Source organism: Clupea harengus, chromosome 12, assembly GCF_900700415.2.
Source record: "Clupea harengus chromosome 12, Ch_v2.0.2, whole genome shotgun sequence".
In the NCBI taxonomy this organism is placed as follows: domain Eukaryota; kingdom Metazoa; phylum Chordata; class Actinopteri; order Clupeiformes; family Clupeidae; genus Clupea; species Clupea harengus.
The window spans coordinates 22190706-22208078 of NC_045163.1; the positions used below are offsets into that span (position 1 = coordinate 22190706).

At 45.6% G+C, this 17373-nt stretch overlaps 1 protein-coding gene across 3 annotated transcripts in view; it reads left to right on the forward strand.

Annotated features, from left to right (window-relative positions):
- hook3 (hook microtubule-tethering protein 3) overlaps positions 1 to 16612 on the forward strand; it is a 33592-nt gene extending 16980 nt beyond the window's left edge. For 2 of the 3 annotated variants that reach the window (XM_031577228.2, XM_012830172.3), the window contains 16 exons: positions 1469 to 1632; positions 3205 to 3345; positions 3937 to 4138; positions 4377 to 4487; positions 5183 to 5267; positions 5637 to 5706; positions 6916 to 7056; positions 7372 to 7459; positions 9105 to 9110; positions 10118 to 10152; positions 10385 to 10467; positions 10559 to 10659; positions 10876 to 10980; positions 11457 to 11528; positions 11992 to 12128; positions 14699 to 16612. In XM_031577228.2, coding sequence (XP_031433088.1) covers positions 1469 to 1632; positions 3205 to 3345; positions 3937 to 4138; positions 4377 to 4487; positions 5183 to 5267; positions 5637 to 5706; positions 6916 to 7056; positions 7372 to 7459; positions 9105 to 9110; positions 10118 to 10152; positions 10385 to 10467; positions 10559 to 10659; positions 10876 to 10980; positions 11457 to 11528; positions 11992 to 12128; positions 14699 to 14714 — 1557 coding nt within the window. In that variant the 3' untranslated portion in view covers positions 14715 to 16612. Of the gene's footprint in view, positions 1 to 1468; positions 1633 to 3204; positions 3346 to 3936; positions 4139 to 4376; positions 4488 to 5182; positions 5268 to 5636; positions 5707 to 6915; positions 7057 to 7371; positions 7460 to 9104; positions 9111 to 10117; positions 10153 to 10384; positions 10468 to 10558; positions 10660 to 10875; positions 10981 to 11456; positions 11529 to 11991; positions 12196 to 12242; positions 12841 to 14698 lie in introns of those variants that run through there. The other variant, XR_004164772.1, reaches the window with a different exon arrangement.
- Positions 16613 to 17373: the final 761 nt, after the last annotated feature.

The window sequence follows — 17373 nt, forward strand, 5'->3', positions numbered from 1 at the left end:
ATGGCCCTGGATTTGCTGTCTGCTTTCATAACAGAACACCTGAGTGGCGTGGAGGCTCCCTAACTCTGTGTGTGTGTGTGTGTGTGTGTGTGTGTGTGTGTGTGTGTGTGTGTATGGATGTGTGTTTTATCCACTACCCAGTCCTAACTGCTGAGTGGTCACACGCACACAAGAGGACTAATGCCCCCCCCCCTTCCCTCATCTTAACCTACCTGTCTGTGTGGGTTCCCATGGCAACGGCTCAGAGTGCTTAGCAACGGTCACCTTTTGCAGTCGCAGCATAGATGCCACGTGTAGAGAATGCAGAAGATGCTTAAAAGTCGCTTTTTACAGGCACCAGTTCTGTCAGATGATGATTGTTTCACTACATGTTTCAGTAAGCCTTCAAGGTGTTCAGAATGGGTTTTGTCCTGAGGGCTCTTGGACAGTGGCCAATGAAATCCTTTTCATTAAATCCTGTCCTAATTCCTTGTCTTCCCACCACATGACCAGGCAATATGACTTTAATCCGTCATGCTATTGAAACATTTTCAAGCTCAGGACAGAAGGAAGACATTATAGAACCCAAGTTCCATGTTAGGATTCTGACTCATGAAATTAGAATCTCATTCATTCAGTTGTACTTAGCCTGCCACAAGCAAAGGCACTTTTAGTTGTCCTGTTTGCCGTCACGTAAAGAGAGTGTGTGTGCTCCCAGCACTGCCGCTTTGCTTTGGTGTGGAATCTGACCCTGCTCCCCGTGTCTGGACAGAGCCTCTTAAACTGCATGATGCCCTAGTCGGCTCCAGACAACTTTGAGTTTTGGTTGTGTTTTAACCTTCTTTTTTTATTTTTTTTATCTGCTTGCTTTGACATTCATTGTTTTGACATTATTCATCCTTTATGTTAAGTTGTTCAAAAATGTGTTGGCCACTTATAAACCAGTTCAGGCTGATTTTAAAGTAAACCAAATATAACAGAGTAGAGACTTCAGAATGGATGTAATTTCTGGCTAGTGGCTAGTCTGTTCGTCACCAGTCAAATCATTAATCCTATGATAGTTTACTGCACATTTATCTAAAGGCCTCAGTAATTGTGTTGAGTAGTGATTGAGAGGTTAGCTCCCTCTTACCGTAATGGATGTTTTATTTCACTCTGGTTTTAGCCTTGTGCAGGTGTGCTCAATGGACTATAGGATTGTTTACATCAAGGTAATAGATATCATAGCAGGAAGGAAAGGAGTCATCACTAGTCCACTGTAGCGTGAATAGTTCTCATCTGTGTAGAGACCTTGGCAGGTAGAAAGCAACACAAGACTCAATATCTGGCCTGCAAGAGGTTATCTAATGCTATTATGAAGAGGGAGGCAGCTTTTTGAGTTACCACTTAGAATCAGTCATATTCTGAACAATTCCTTACTTCTCTTCACTCTTCTCTCTCTATCTCTCCCGATCGTTCTCTCTCCCCTTCTCTCCGTCCTGACGGGCAGGTGGCAGGGCTTCAGGAGGAGAAGAGCAGCCTCCTGGCCGAGAACCAGGTGCTGATGGAGCGGCTCAACCAGTCCGACTCCATCGAGGACCTGAACAGCCCGGCCGGACGCAGACACCTGCAGCTGCAGACCCAGCTGGAACAGCTACAGGAGGAGACCTTCAGGTGAGAGAAGAGGAGAGGAGAGGAGAGGAGAGGAGAGGAGAGAACAAGGGATGAAGGGAGGGGAGGCATGAAGCAAGAGAAGGGAGAGATGGGAGGTGGAGTGGGGGAAAGGGTCCTGGCCAGGGAAGAGGAGGTGGACAGAAGGAGGAGGAGAAGGACGTAGGGGGCTCTGCATTGTTGTCCAAACTAGCGTTCATGTGGAGAACACTGGAGGCAGAATATGGAAGGGGACTGTGATTGAGATCTATGAAACATACGGGTGTAGCATCCAGACCGGCTGTACCGCCCTACCCTTGCTCTCTCACGGTCCTGATTTCAGAGGGGATAGAGCTGTGTGTGTGTGTGTGTGTGTGTGTGTGTGTGTGTGTGTGTGTGTGTGTGTGTGTGTGTGTGTGTGTGTGTGTGTGTGTGTGTGTGTGTGTGTGTGTGTGGAGGAGAGAGAGATCATAAGGAGAGAGAGGCCTCGCCGTAGCTGTGCAGTTCAAAGCAAATCCAATGATGTGTAAAAACCACCCGATCAATACATCATGTGCTTATGCTACCATGGTATGATCTGTCTACCACAAGTAAACGTGTTGGGGCTTTGGCGTGGGGCTTTAACAGTGCAAGCGCTTCAGGCAGTAGGCTCTCTGTGCTGGAAAAAGTGCGTTGGGAGCCATAACTCCATGCGGGCAATCGATGCTGGGAAGATATTGATTTCTCCTCTCTGCGTGCCTTGCCAGAGGCGGCGCTCTGTTGTCAACAGATTAAAAGCCCATAAAGGCTAATGTAATTGGTCTGTTAAATGCGCTGCTGATGTAGTGGCGTGAGCGCTTCAGGCAGGGCCGGGTGCTAACTGCGGCTTTCCCAGCAGGCTTAGCATGTGCGAGGCGTCTCAGTTCAGCTGCGACCTGCAGCCTCTCCCCCATAGCCTGCAGCACTGGCCTCTCAACTCCACCCTGATGCTGCCCCAGTGGAGGTAAAGGCTCCACCATGACCACTACCCCCACCCCCAGCCCCACCCCCACCCACCCACCTCCACCCCCACCCTCCCACCTCCACCCCCACCCTCCCACCTGCTCTGGGGCATCATCTGGGTCCTGTCTGGGAACTTTTCACTCTCTTCACTGAGGTTGGACATAGTCACTCTCCTCACTGAGGTTGGACATAGTCACTCTTCTCACTGAGGTTGGACAGTCACTCTCCTCACTGAGGTTAGACATAGTCACTCTCCTCACTGCCCCTCCTCACTGAGGTTGGACATAGTCACTCTCCTCACTGAGGTTGGACATAGCCACTCCCACATATGGTGCTTGAGGTGCTTCTGTATTGTGTGCACATGTGTTTCGTTTCAGAGGTTGGACATTGGTCCTTGTTTGTTTTGTTTGTTTGTTGGGGTCCCTTTTGTCTTTGCAGACAAACAGGTTCACTAGACCTGGGTTTGGGTTTGTATTAGTCAACTCTCACTGACAGAGGCGTGGCACTATTAAGGGTGTTGTGCCATCCTCTCCCAAACTGCCTCTGTTAACACAAATCTCCAAATGAGATTGTCTTTACCTGCTAACCTTTGACCTTTGAACTGTGGGCGTGCAGGCTGGAGGCGGCGAAAGACGACTATAGGATCCGCTGCGAGGAGCTGGAGAAGGAGCTGGCGGAGATGAGGAATCAGAACGAGGAGCTCACCTCCCTGGCTGACGAGGCGCAGTCGCTCAAGGATGAGATGGACGTGCTCAGGTGAGAGGGCAAAGGTCACTCCAGGGGTGTGAAGGGGTCTAAAGTGAGGGATTGTGTCTTTATATATGGGAAATGCAGTTGCATATAATGATGTTTGTAATGTTTGCAATAAAGGATGGGTAAAACATATCTATGAAAAATACCAAAGTGACATGCTGCTACATCCACAAGCATTATAATTTCCCACACATTTAATAAACCACAAACATAACACAAATCTGCACTTTTTAAACATAATAATCCCACAAATGTAATATAATTATTATTCTTGCAAGTAATACAATTATTACGTCTGTGGGAAGGTACATTTTTTTTTTATTACGTCAAAGGTAATACATCATAACTCTACCTGCTATCGGTTGAAACATTATGTTCATCATCACCATCTGATGATTTTGCCAGACACAGGCTCAGTTTCCACTGAGTGTGCAGTAAATATGACTCTCACAAAGCATGAAGGATCAAAACACATTTAATATCCATTTCTCACCATTTGTTACTCCATCTTTCTGTCCTTTAATACCCTGTCTCCTTCTTTCTGTCCTTTAATACCCTGTCTCCTCCTGTGTGTGTGCTCCTCCTGACGGACAGGCACTCCTCTGACAAGGTGTCTAAGCTGGAGGGGATGGTGGAGTCCTACAAGAAGAAGCTGGAGGACATGGGGGACCTGCGGCGGCAGATGAAGCTGCTGGAGGACAAGAACAACGTCTACATGCAGAACACCGTCAGCCTGGAGGAGGAGCTGCGGAAAGCCAACGCTGCCCGCGGCCAGCTGGAGACCTACAAGAGACAGGTGAGCGCGCGCACACACACACACACACACACACACACACACACACACACACACACTCACACACACACACTTTCAAAACCGTGCTCAGTTAGCTGGAGACCTACAAGAGACAGGTGAGCGAACACACACACTCACACACACTTTCAAAACCGTGCTCAGTTAGCAGGAGACCTACTAGAGACAGGTGCACACTAAATCTATTCTTCCTCCCGGTGTGTCTGTTCCTGTGATTGAACAGGTGGTGGAGCTGCAGAACAGACTGTCGGAGGAGTCAAAGAAGGCCGACAAGATGGAGTTTGAGTACAAACGCCTCAAGGAGAAGGTCGACTCCCTCCAGAAAGAGAAAGACGTATGTACCATTTGTGCGTAATGGAGACGCTTCAGTGATGCTGTTTGAGATTGTCCTGGCTGTAGATAAGATTCAGGTGTAACAGACTTCCCCTGTCGTCAATGGGGAATGGGGAATTTTGGCAATGTTGTGTGTGTGTGTGTGTGTGTGTGTGTGTGTGTGTGTGTGTGTGTGTGTGTGACATGCCTGTGTGCGGGGAAGATAACAGGCCTCCCATCTGAAATCTTTGATCTCGGCACAGGCAGTGCTCGGGGTACATTGTGCTCCAAAATAAAAACATCAGAAATGAGCATGTGGATGTGTGTTTGAAGGGAATATAACAGGAAGCAGCTGGGGCAGATCAAAGTTTTGTGTGTGTGTGTGTGTGTGTGTGTGTGTGTGTGTGTGTTCATCATAACAGGAAGGCAGAGGTGCAACACTGATAAGCGTTGGCCTCTGTCTCAACCGATCGCTCTCACACAGCACGTTGTGATGAAATGGGGGCTCGTATTCTTTTTCCCACTCATTGGGTTATTGTTACAGTTCATTCCTGTTGTTCCTCCGTGTGTGTGTGTGTCACAGTTAATTCCTTTTGTTCCTCCCTGTGTGTGTGTGTTACAGTTCATTCCTGTTGTACCTCCCTGTGTGTGTGTGTGTGTGTGAGAGTTACTCTCCTGACTTTCTCTTTCTCTTGTCTCACTCTTCCTCCTCTTCAGCGTATGAGGACGGAGAGAGACTCGCTGAAGGAGACCATCGAGGAGCTGCGTTGTGTGCAGGCCCAGGAAGGCCAGCTCACAGCAGGTGAAGTCCCCAACACACACTCTCACACACACACACACACACTCTCATTCACGCACACACACACGCAAACACACACACACACACACACACGCACGCACGCACGCGCGCACATAGATCTCTCTCACAACCACAACACTGTCAATATCAGACCTCCCCTGTACGAGTCAAGTAGTATAAGACACAAAGTTAAAAAGTTAAAATCTGCACTAATACTAATAGTAATGACTAATAATGAAGGTGGCTTATGAAAAATGCCACAGCTCCTTTTCCATAAAATAAAAATGGGTGCTCTGCATTTATTATCAAAGGTCACACAAACACACACATAGAGGTCATCTTGTCTAACTGTGTGTGCATCCCTTTCCACAGGCATGGTTCCCCTGGGCAGTAACGAGGGCTCAGATTCACTGGCTGCTGAAATCATGACCCCAGAAATCCGGTATGTCTTTATTTCTTACTTATTTCTTGCTATGTCTGTCTCTCTCTCTCTCTGTCTCTCTCTCTGTGTCTCTCTCTCTCTCTGTCTGTCTCTGTCTCTCTCTCTGTCTCCAGAACATTCTTGAGCCTCCTGCCTGCACAGGGCACTTTTTTTTAATCACACACAGGCGAACGCTGCGGACATCATCACTTTAAGTCTTGCACTCAACGCATTTACGTCGTTAAATCGGATTTAACACGGGGCGGTCCGTATTATTGTTTTAGAACTCCGGAGGAAGTCGCTCGGTAAACACGCACTGTAAATGATGTTTGAAGTCTAGCAGCTCTGCATGCGCGAGAGGAGCTTTTTCATAAAGCCCCAGTGCTCCTGGCTGATTAGATTTGTTATGAAGCCTCTTCAAAGGGAGGGCTCTCCGCTCCGCTCCCATTGGCCAATTAAGGCTTTTTCTTTCCTCCTTCATGGCTTGTGCTGTCTCTCGTTCCTTTGGGTTCTTCCTCTTCCTCTTCCTCTGTTTGACGTTTCCTTTCTTTCTCCATGAGCCCGCAGGCCTCGCTGCCGCTGCCTCTTTCAGCGACTGTTTTGTCCGTTGCTTTCTGTGAAGGCATTGAAGCAGATCAGTACTCGTGTGTGTGTGTGTGTGTGTGTGTGTTTGTGTGCGCCTTGTAACTCGAGCGCTGCTCTCCAGATGCTGAGGTTGCTGTCTAACGTCACTTGCTTTTCATTTGCCTTTTGGTGATGACCGTGACACACACACACACACACACACACACACCTGCTGTGGAAACATTAAACACCACATTCTTAAACTCCAAACAACTTAAACTGTGGGCCTCAAGCTAGACTGGCTCTGACATGCATTTTTCATAAACACATGGGGCTTTAGAAACCTCTTTGGACAGAACCATTAACAAACTCCTTATCAACCAGTGATCCTTCTCAGAAAAGCCCATGTGGATTCCTCTCACCCACTCGCCTTTCATAAGAGCCATAAAACACCACTGATGAGGGGAGATAAGGAGCTCCACACCCACAGTCTTGACATGATGGAGTTTATTACATGTGTCTGAACGATTGTCTGTCAAATCCCAGTCTTCAGTCCTTTAGTCCTGAAGTAAATTGAAAAGGCTTTTCTGTGCACCCAGTTGAGGGTATAAAGTTAGTTTCTAACTTTGTGTGTGTGTGTGTGTGTGTGTGTGTGTGTGCGCTCAGGGAGAGACTCATCAGACTCCAGCATGAGAATAAGATGCTGAAGATCAACCAAGAGGGTTCGGACAACGAGAAGATCGCTCTTCTGCAGAGTCTACTGGAGGATGCCAACAGCAGGAAGAACGAGCTAGAGACCGAAAACAGGCATGTACACACACACACACACACACACACACACACACACACACACACCTTACATGGATACACTTCACACACACACACACACACACACACACACACACACACACATTTATGTGTGGACAGTACACAAAGCACGAACACACGTGATTTTTTGAGCAAAAATAGACCTGTGGGTGAAACCTACATGCTCACACAACGTGCAGAAAAGGCGTTGTGTGTAAACATGACATGGCATTTATTTATTTATTTTTAAATGCTTGGCATCTCCTGAGCGATGTCTGTTGCCGTGGGTTACTGAACGCTGCCCTCTGGTTGCAGGTTGGCTAACCAGAGACTGCTGGAGGGAACGAGCCAGGTGGAGGAGCTCCAGAAGAACCTGACGGAGCAGGGCCTCAAGGCTGACGATGTGAGTCCTCACAGTGACCCCTGCTTAGCGGCACGCTGTCACCAGTCATGCTGCCTCACACCTACAGTACACCACACGCTCACAACAGGCCTCACACTTAGTACACCACACACTCACAACAGGCCTCACACACTCATTACGTCACACACACAACAGGCCTCACACTTAGTACACCACACACACAACAGGCCTCACACTTAGTACACCACACGCTCACAACAGGCCTCACACACTCATTACACCACACACACAACAGGCCTCACACACTCATTACACCACACACACAACAGGCCTCACACTCATTACGTCACACACACAACAGGCCTCACACTTAGTACACTACACACACACAACAGGCCTCACACTTAGTACACTACACGCTCACAACAAGCCTCACACTCATTACACCACACACACAACAGGCCTCACACTTAGTACACCACACACTCACAACAGGCCTCACACTTAGTACACCACACACTCACAACAGGCCTCACACTTAGTACACCACACACTCACAACAGGCCTCACACTTAGTACACCACACACTCACAACAGGCCTCACACTCAGTACACTACACACTCACAACAAATCAATCAAACAAATGTACAAAATGAAATAATTGGGAGTGTGTGGTTTGTGAGCGACCCACACATCAGTCACAGTCTCTCACTTGTCTCGGTTGATCAATGACGTACACAGTTACTGTTTGCACGCAATTAAATTAAATTAACTTCATTTACTCAATAATAATACTCTACATGTAATGTATAGTGATGTAATACAGAGCGTGGGGCGAGCGAGCAATGAATGATCACAGAAATGCTATATGTCGGTGTGTTGGAGATGGATGAGGCCATAGCTCTGTTGCTTTGGTGGGATGTGACTGTTCAATGTTAAAGGTGCAGTGTGAAGCTTTGGTGGGATGTGACTGTTCAATGTTAAAGGTGCAGTGTGAAGCTTTGGTGGGATGTGACTGTTCATTGTTAAAGGTGCAGTGTGAAGCTTATCAGGCGTCCTGAGAAAGCCTGGCTCTGGCGTAGGCCTGCTCTCTGTTAGGAATGACTGATAACTCGAACTGCGTCATCCCTGTCCAGTCATTGTGTTGCTGTGTGCACGTGACCTTACTAACACACTCACATGTCTGTTTTGTTTTTTTGTGTGTGTGTGTGTGTGTGTGTGTGTGTGTGTGTGTGTGTGTGTGTGTGTGTGTGTGTGTGTGTGTGTGTGTGTGTGTGTGTGTGTGTGTGTGTGTGTGTGTGTGTGTGTGTGTGTGTGTGTGTGTGTGTGTGTGTGTAGTCCATGTCCATCTGTAACGTCATACATGTTATAGCGTGGAATTGGAAAGTCACCCTGTATGGAGGTGAAGGTCCAGGACGGCCGTGCATGTGTGTCTCCGCTCATTCGTGTACATGCTTTTCACTGACACCCTAATGGCCTCTCACCACCTGACTGGCATGACTCTGTCCTTCTGTTTACGCATTCGTTCACGCATACCATACAGCTCATCCATTTCTCTTGTTTTTTTTTTTGTTTGTTTGTTTTGGGGTTTTTTGCGTTGCCGGGTGATGGACCGCTTTTCAAAACATGCTACTTTTTTCTTTCTCCTTTTTTCCTCTCTCTCTCCATCGTGCGCATCCTCAGGCCATTGTAAGTATGGTGCGCGGATCTTCGTGCGGTTGTTGCTGCATCTTCTCTCTCTCTCTGTGTGTGTGTGTGTGTGTGTGTGTGTGTGTGTGTGTGTGTGTGTGTGTGTGTGTGTGTGTGTGTGTGTGTGTGCGCGCGCTTACGGGACTAACGGATGTAGGGGTGTGGACTGAATCAGTGGGAGCGGTGATGTGATGGGCATGGGCTTCGGGGTCCTGTTGTCTGTCAGAGTTGCATCTCTAATGTCTGACTAAGGCTCGCAGCCTTTCAGTAAAAAGTTGTGAAATTTGAAAAGTGATTTATATTTTTAATTATTTTTTTTCTCACGGATGTTGTGCCACCCTTCCTAATTCCTCTAAACTGAATGAAGCTTAAAGTATATCTGGAGTTTACCTGGATGTGTGATTGCCAGTGCATGGCTTTAGCTACGTTGATTAAGAGTGATTTACAATCATACTGACGATTGAATCAACAGGTTCTTTATTATTATTATTACTTAAACCCCACACTGAACTGGTTACTTTTCCGTTACCGCTGTTTTCTCTGCGGGAGAGAAGTGACTCCGAATGAAACGTTGCATTATTCACCGGATGTTCTCAGTTCCTCTGACTTGATTAAATAGTTGTCATCATCACCCCCAGAAATCAGAAAAGCGTCTTGCTCATGATCAAAAATTGCCCTCACTGAATACAAATTCGTCTCACAGTGCCCTCTGCTGGTTACTTACCTAAAGCACTTTCTATTAAATTGGAAAAGGCTTTCCATATGAAGTCTCAAGGGGTTTTATATATGCAATTACTTAGTTGAGCTCCATGATTTGTGTTTAATATGAAGACATCAATTATACACTTAGGTTGGTCATTTGTATAAGCTCATGGTTTATGTGGGATTTCCCCATCTTTATAGCATCCCAGCAGAGGGCATAAATGCATCTTGAGTGCGTGCGTTTCTGTGTCCCCCACTGCGTGGCCTCTATCTGAGCTAATGAATGTCTCTTCATCCTCTTACAGGCGATCATGCTGAAGAAGAAACATGATGAGCAATTGTAAGTGGTTTTATTTTGGTCCTTTTAAAAGTGTATGTTATCCTTTAAAGGTGTATATTGTCCTTTTAAAAGTGTGTATTGTCCTTTTTAAAGGTGTATATTGTCCTTTTAAGGCGTATATTGGTGCTTTCAAAAGTGTATATTGTCCTTTAAAAGCGTAGCATCTTAGCTACCTGTACCCACCCTACTTTTAACTACTTTTAAGTTTGGTGTCTTACTTTGCCATCATCAGGATTAAACTGAAAGAGGTGAGCAGTGAACTTCAGAAGAAGAATGCCCACATCGAGGATATGGAATCCAAAAGCAGCCAGACCAGTAAGATAAGAACGAACATCTTTTGTGTTGTTTATAAATGATCGCTCGCCACCACTTCCTAACCTGTGTTGCCTGCCGTGTGCTTTTACAGCTCAAAAGGTGGAAGAGCTGGAAGAGGCCTTGAAGAAGAAAGACGAGGACATGAAACAGATGGAGGAGAGATATAAGAAATATCTGGAGAAGGCCAAGAGTGTAAATATCTCCTCTACCTCAGCAAATGTTATTCCCATTGAAATAAGTATGAATGGGTAGTAAGAAAACCAATGCAAGTCTCTCAGCTTTGACCGTCAGTTCTCAACTCTCACAGTATCTCTGGACTCTCAATCAAACCCTCTGAAATTAACGATTAACACTTCCCACTGACTGTTTTGATTGATTAATTGATCAACTGTTTGATTGAACTGGCAGGTTATCCGGACTCTGGACCCCAAACAGAACCAAGGTTCGGCTCCCGAGGTGCAGGCCCTGAAGAACCAGCTGCAGGAGCGAGAGAGGATGCTTCATTCCCTGGAGGTGAGCTCCAGATGCTTCACTCTAGTGAAGTAGTGGCCTTAGAAAAGAAGAAATAGGTTGTTGGGCGCCAGACGCTCGGAGGGAGCGTCACAGAGAGAGGAAAGTTACAAAAAGGCCACTACCACTGCCACTACCAGACCCAATACCGCACTAAAAGGAATTAGGCTAATATTAAACCTGTAGTGGCTAGCTCAGGGGTTTGGTGAAGGCAAGGAACAAGAGGAGAGCATGGGAATAGCAAGTGTATTGAAGAATGACAAGGGGGAGGAGCAGTTTGACAGCATACAGGACGTGGCCACGTCAATGCTAAATGAACCCTGTGGCTCTAGATGCCTTGCTTCACTCTGCAGCATACAGGACGTGGCCACATCAATGCTAAATGAACCCTGTGGCTCTAGATGCCTTGCTTCACTCTACAGCATACAGGACGTGGCCACGTCAATGCTAAATGAACCCTGTGGCTCTCTGCCTTACAGAAAGAATACGATAAGACGAAAACACAGAGGGACCAGGAGGAGAAGCTGATTGTGTCTGCCTGGTACAACATGGTAAGTGTTCACACATGTCAGTCAGGAGAGTGGGTCATTATACCAGTGTTGATATTTTACTAGAGCAGAGGAAGAGCCTCAGCTGGTACTGGTGATCCAATGCTGACTATTTCTGTGCAGTTCATGATGTACACACTGAAGTCATTCAAGGCACTTGGAGTTTTGTCATAACTGAATGTATGGGGTTTTGCCACTAGATGGCGCTCCCCACCCTTACTTTGAGGAGAGGTGACTATGTATTGCACCTAAGTTCTAGGACGCAGCAGTGGCCCGCCACATAAAGATCCTCTCTTATATTGATATCTGATCCTTTATGCGGAGATCGGTGTAATAAAGAAAAATAGAAAAAAAACATTCCGCTAGCAATTAGCATTTCATATGCATGGTTTTTTCCTGTTACTCACTCACTCACTCTCTCTCTCTGTGTGTGTGTGTGTGTGTGTGTGTGTGTGTGTGTGTGCAGGGCATGGCCCTCCAAAAGAAGGCGGCAGAGGACCGGCTGGCCAGCACAGGCTCGGGTCAGTCGTTCCTGGCCCGTCAGCGGCAGGCCACCAACACGCGCCGCACCTATCCTGGCCACGTTCAGCCCACCTCAGCCAGGTAGATCCAGCGGCCGACACCTCTGCTTCCCAACAACAAACCACCCCACCCCCTCCTCACCCCTGAGGTGACCGCCAGGTCTCCTCACCCTCCTCACCCCCTCTCACCCCTGAGGTGACTGCCAGGTCTCCTCAGTCTCCCCAGTCTTAGGCCCACCCCATGCTACAGCGCTAGCTAACTGTTACAGGGTTAACCCCCCACCCCCACCACCACCACCACCACACCCACGCCCCCCCAGTGTTACTGGTCCCCTTGTCGTCTGCTGGTGCTTCCCACCCGTTTGTTTTTATCTCCCCATCACTCGGGATGTAAGTTAGAGATGCCATCCGTCTGTTTTTACTGATTGATCTTTGTTTTTTTTTGTTGTTTGTTTGTTTGTTTGTTTTTGTTTTTTTGGTTCTTAGGACATAGTGTTCTTTGTGAAAATGCAGAGCGTGAGGCAACCTGTCGTGCTTTTAGCTCCCTTACAACAACAAAAAAAGAAAGAAATCTCTCTGTTCTTGAATGTCAAGCTCTGTGGTGTTTTATTTAAAAGTGGCCCTGCAAGGGAGACATGGTGCAGTATTTATGGGGGCAAGTAGTTACTGATATTTGAAAGTGCTGTAAGTGTTCTTCTGTTACCCATTGTGGTAGCACATGGGGGAAATGAGTCAAGAGAGAGAGACTGTTATACAGCAAACTTTTATAAATTGATGTAATAACAGATGCGAAGTTACTTGTAATGCGAAGTGTTCTTGTAATGTTTGAAGAGAGGGCTCACTGTGTGTGAGATTTATAAACAGTGTTAGGCATAGACATTTTGTTTGCATATGCAATGTACATTTTTCCAAAAGAAACAGACCCAACACAACATATCAACTTGAGATCTCTCTGTTTATTTATGAATATTTTTTTTTTTTAATTTTTTTTTTTAAATAAGTGGGCATCTCTGCTTAACATCCCTTAGGTCAAACCTACATGGGAAATGAGTGTCTTATCTCCTCAGTGTTACAGTTGTGTGTGTTTGTGTAATCTGTCCTGTACTGTTTCTCCTTTAGCCCCCTTTGATGTTGTCTGAACAGTGTATCCCACTAGAGTAGGGCACTGTGAGAAATGGACGATGGCTGTCTTGTCTGACTTTAGTTAGTATTCTATTCTATTCTATTCTATCCTGTCTTGGTGGTTTAATATTGGTTGTTTGTTTGTATGTAAACCCTTTCATTTTGGGCAAAATGTTTTGAAAAGCAAACAAAAAGGAGTCAAGGAGGAATGAACCAATATCTATGCAGCGGACTCTTGAGTGTATACAGGTTCTTGTAGCCATGGTGACAAGATGGCCAACACAAACGATTTTTTGTAGTGACTGGAGTAAAGATATTGACTGGCACAAAGACGTGTTAGATACACATGCATATAAAGATACGTGTTTGATCTGAAGGAACTCAACCACTTGTTACAATTTGGAATGCTCTTGAAGGAGGAGGAGGAGGAGGAGGAGGAGGAGGATGTCTTCACTGACTGGCTCTTGTGGATATGTTATGTCTATCGTCGTACATCTTACGTGCTCTGTACTTTTCAATAGGCCCTGATGTAAATCTGACAAATATGCATTTCTTTTTTTTTTTCTAACTGAGCAGCAGGGTGGAGGGTTTATATTCCTAATTCTGCATTTTCAGGCTTGTGTGTCATTTTAGAAGTTGTTGGTTGCACCCACCCACTGCGTAACTCACTATGCCTTACGGCTGTGCTAACATCAGCTGCTGCTACCGCATACTTGAAGATTTACAATCCCAGCTACCCAAAGCTCCCCCAAAACTACCCTCTGCCGATGGACCCGCTGTTGTGGGGATTTAATGGCGTTTGGGCTCTGATGGTTGCACCGCAGGCACAGAACCCTTCTGGAACTTTCCATGAGGCCACTGAGTCATATGACCGTGATTCTATAAACCCATTCGTCCAATTGTGGCCTGCCATATCTCATTTCAATAAGTTAATTAATAACAAGGGAGGGGGGGGCGGAGAGATTAGAGGAGGGGGGAAGATGTTTCCAAGGTCACTATGACATGCCACACTATATACTTTTTTTGTAATAGGCCCGGTAATGACTAATGCTCTTTTTTTTTAATTATCATCTTTAAATATCTTACTCAAAGCCCCTTTCATTATTTCCCCTTCGCTGGAAGCGGCTACTGTTGATGCATACCCCTCTAACAGCCATGACCTGCTAATGAACTCATTCCCTCTCCTGCCATGTCATTGCACTAATTAATTACCCAAGTCTTCAGTCCGACACTGTCGCCTAGCAACAGAGTCGGCCACTGGACTAACACAGGTGACAGTAGGCCCAATGATTAAGCCAAAGACTGATCAAATGGTTGTTTGATCAAATAATTTAACGACTGATCACTTGAGTGATCGATCGTTTGATTGATTGATTGATTGATTTATTGATTGCATGATTTGAAAGATCAATCAGTCTCTTGGTAAATTTGAAAAAGCTTTGTGATTTGACTTGTGTATGTCTTCCCCCTCTCACTCCTTCTCTTCCTGTCTGTCTGTCTCTCTCTCTCTCTTTCTCTTTCCCTCCACAGTGATGTGATTGCATGACCGGCAGGGCGGGCTTTGGTGGAAGTGGGTGCATGACCGTGCTGCTTGCATGACTTAATTTGCGTTGAGCATGCAGAAATAACCCAATCAACACTAACCCTCCCACAGCCTCTCCCTCTCCTTCCCCCGCTTCCCCCCCCCGTTATGTGGACTGTCGTGGTGGGGAAGGACATTCAGTCCTAAACTCAGACTCTCCGGAGACTCCCTCAGCCCTCCCCTCCCAAACAAAGTTACAGTCCCTCCAACGCCACAACACCTCCCTCGGCCCTGACCGTCTCTAAAAGGACGGCCCGCCTTGCTTGGGGCTGTCACTCCTCAGGCTGGAGTGGGAGGTGCAGGTATGGTGCATGCTGGGAGAACAGGGAGTATGTGTTTTCACTACTTCCAAGATGGCCCCTGACAGAGGTCTGGACAGATCCAGAAGTGGCAGGACTAGTTGAGCGGGGTGGAGGGTATGGGTTCATGTTAGCCTCTTACACTACCTACACGACCACTTTGACTAATTTGGGGTAGTCGGCTGGACACCTTAATGAAACTGCTCAGAGAAGCGTGTGAAAGGGTCCGAGACTGTTTGTGTCGTTGTCTCCTAAGGATCAAGCAAAAAACTTTGTTGCTAATATCAAATGAAGACTACATGAATCCGGTATTTTCCCATTCAGAACCCTCTCTAATCCATTTTCCTATTTTCTTTTTTCTTCTCCCGTGTATAATTTAATTGAATTGAACTGCCTCTTATTCAATGGTGTTACTTTTTATGCTTTGTTTGTGTCCCTTCCCCAAAACCCCTTTGAACAAACTGCTCTGAAGATAGCAGTGTGAGATCTAAGGACAAATTGGACTCTATGAACAAAACCAAGCCTTCGCAAGCAGAAGCTCTATTTATTTTTTCCTGTTTTTGTTTGTGTTTTATTTCCACCCTCAGTATTGACAGTATTATTCTATGATTTTTCCGAGTTTTTGTTTAGTGACGGTATAAACAAAGGAGCCTGGATGTTTTCCAGTATCCCAGTCTCCGTGTTTGAGAATGTCCACTCTTGCAGGTCTTGCGTACGTCAAAAGACAAAATAGGAAGGTAGACTCCCAAGGGTGTCTTTCTCAAACTCTTTTAAGACTCAAGTGCTTTTTTACACCCCAAAATATTCAGTGTGGATGGAAAGTCTGAGGCCCCTGGTACTGGCATACCTTTGGCACATCAGTGAAACTGTAGTCTACCACTACTTTCTGTTGACTTTTTCCCCCAACAGATTATAGCAGAACTCTGTTCATGTTATGCGATAGATTTTCAGACTCTGTGTAATGTGTAAGATTTGTGTCGGGCGGAGAGATGTTATGGAGAAATGTTCAGGTTTTTAAGTATTCTTTAATTCTCGGTCAGGTGTGGCAAGAGTTTGCATGTCTTATGGACACAGAATCTGTATCAGTGGTCAGAGATTCCTTGTCGTCTTTTAGCTCTGAAATCCACATTAGGCCTTTCATTACCGTCCACAGTGGAAATCTTCAAACCTGCTTGTCTGCTACCCAGTCCAGGAAACCTAGGGCAAACATTAAAAAGCAGGTTGTACAATTAACTAAGGTTGTAATCTATCAACAGGTTTTAATGGTGGCTGTATTTTTTAATTAATCAGGAGATTCCTTACTCTCAGTAGCAAATAACCTTCCATTTGCCAAGTTTTATATTGCTTGTATACAATATGTAAATAATGTATGTCTGAAACAGTGGTGGAATACCTGATTATTAGATACAACATAGAAAAAAGAAAAAGATCTCATGATTTGAGTTTGGTGGATTTCATTGTATATCTCCATTAAGAAACTTGTTGACAAACAAATTGTGCTTCCTCTGCTGCAGAAATGTACAGTTGTTAATCCAGTTGTAAATAAAGCTTGTATAAAACTTGTGCTTTAAGTGTAATGTATTTTTTTCTTCCTGAACTACCAGAAAAAACCCCGAATCATTCATTATCTGTGGACCTGCAGATTTAACGATCCTACACTTGCATACCAGATTACAGTAAACTCCTGGGACGAAACAATGGAAACAAACCCAAATTCATCATTGATAACCCCATCATCTCCTAAACTAGATTTACATTCCATGGGAAATTGACAGCATTTTGAAAAACAGCAAGGACATCGGCCCTTTAACTGTCACCATTGTTTATGTTGCTTTGCAGAAGCTGGACCAGTTGAGTACTTTTCCTGCCAATGCTGCATAGTATCAAGATAGCACACAGATAGAAACCCCAGTGTATCAGTAGACTGAACGAGGAAAACACAAGGGACGCAACAACACAAGTAGCATACATTTGTGGAAAACCTTATTAACGTTAAAGATTTAGCTACTAGCTCATTTCCATCTGCAGTCCCTAGGCAGGTGAAGGAAACGTTAAAACACAGAGCAAAACCTAACATCACCACTATAAATAGGCCATAATCCTACCCATGCTGGCATGCACAATAACTTCACAGGAATAAACAACAGAATATAGAAATCACGTATACATGCATCCATAGCCAAGTCAGCAGAATGTCAACTGACTGTTTACTTAAAATCCACTTTTTAACCTTGAGAATATATATAATTTTTGTGTTCCCTTTAGCCTGTCTTTATTGTGTAAAGAAAGAGATTAGCTTCGGCCTCCCTAAATTGCCACATATT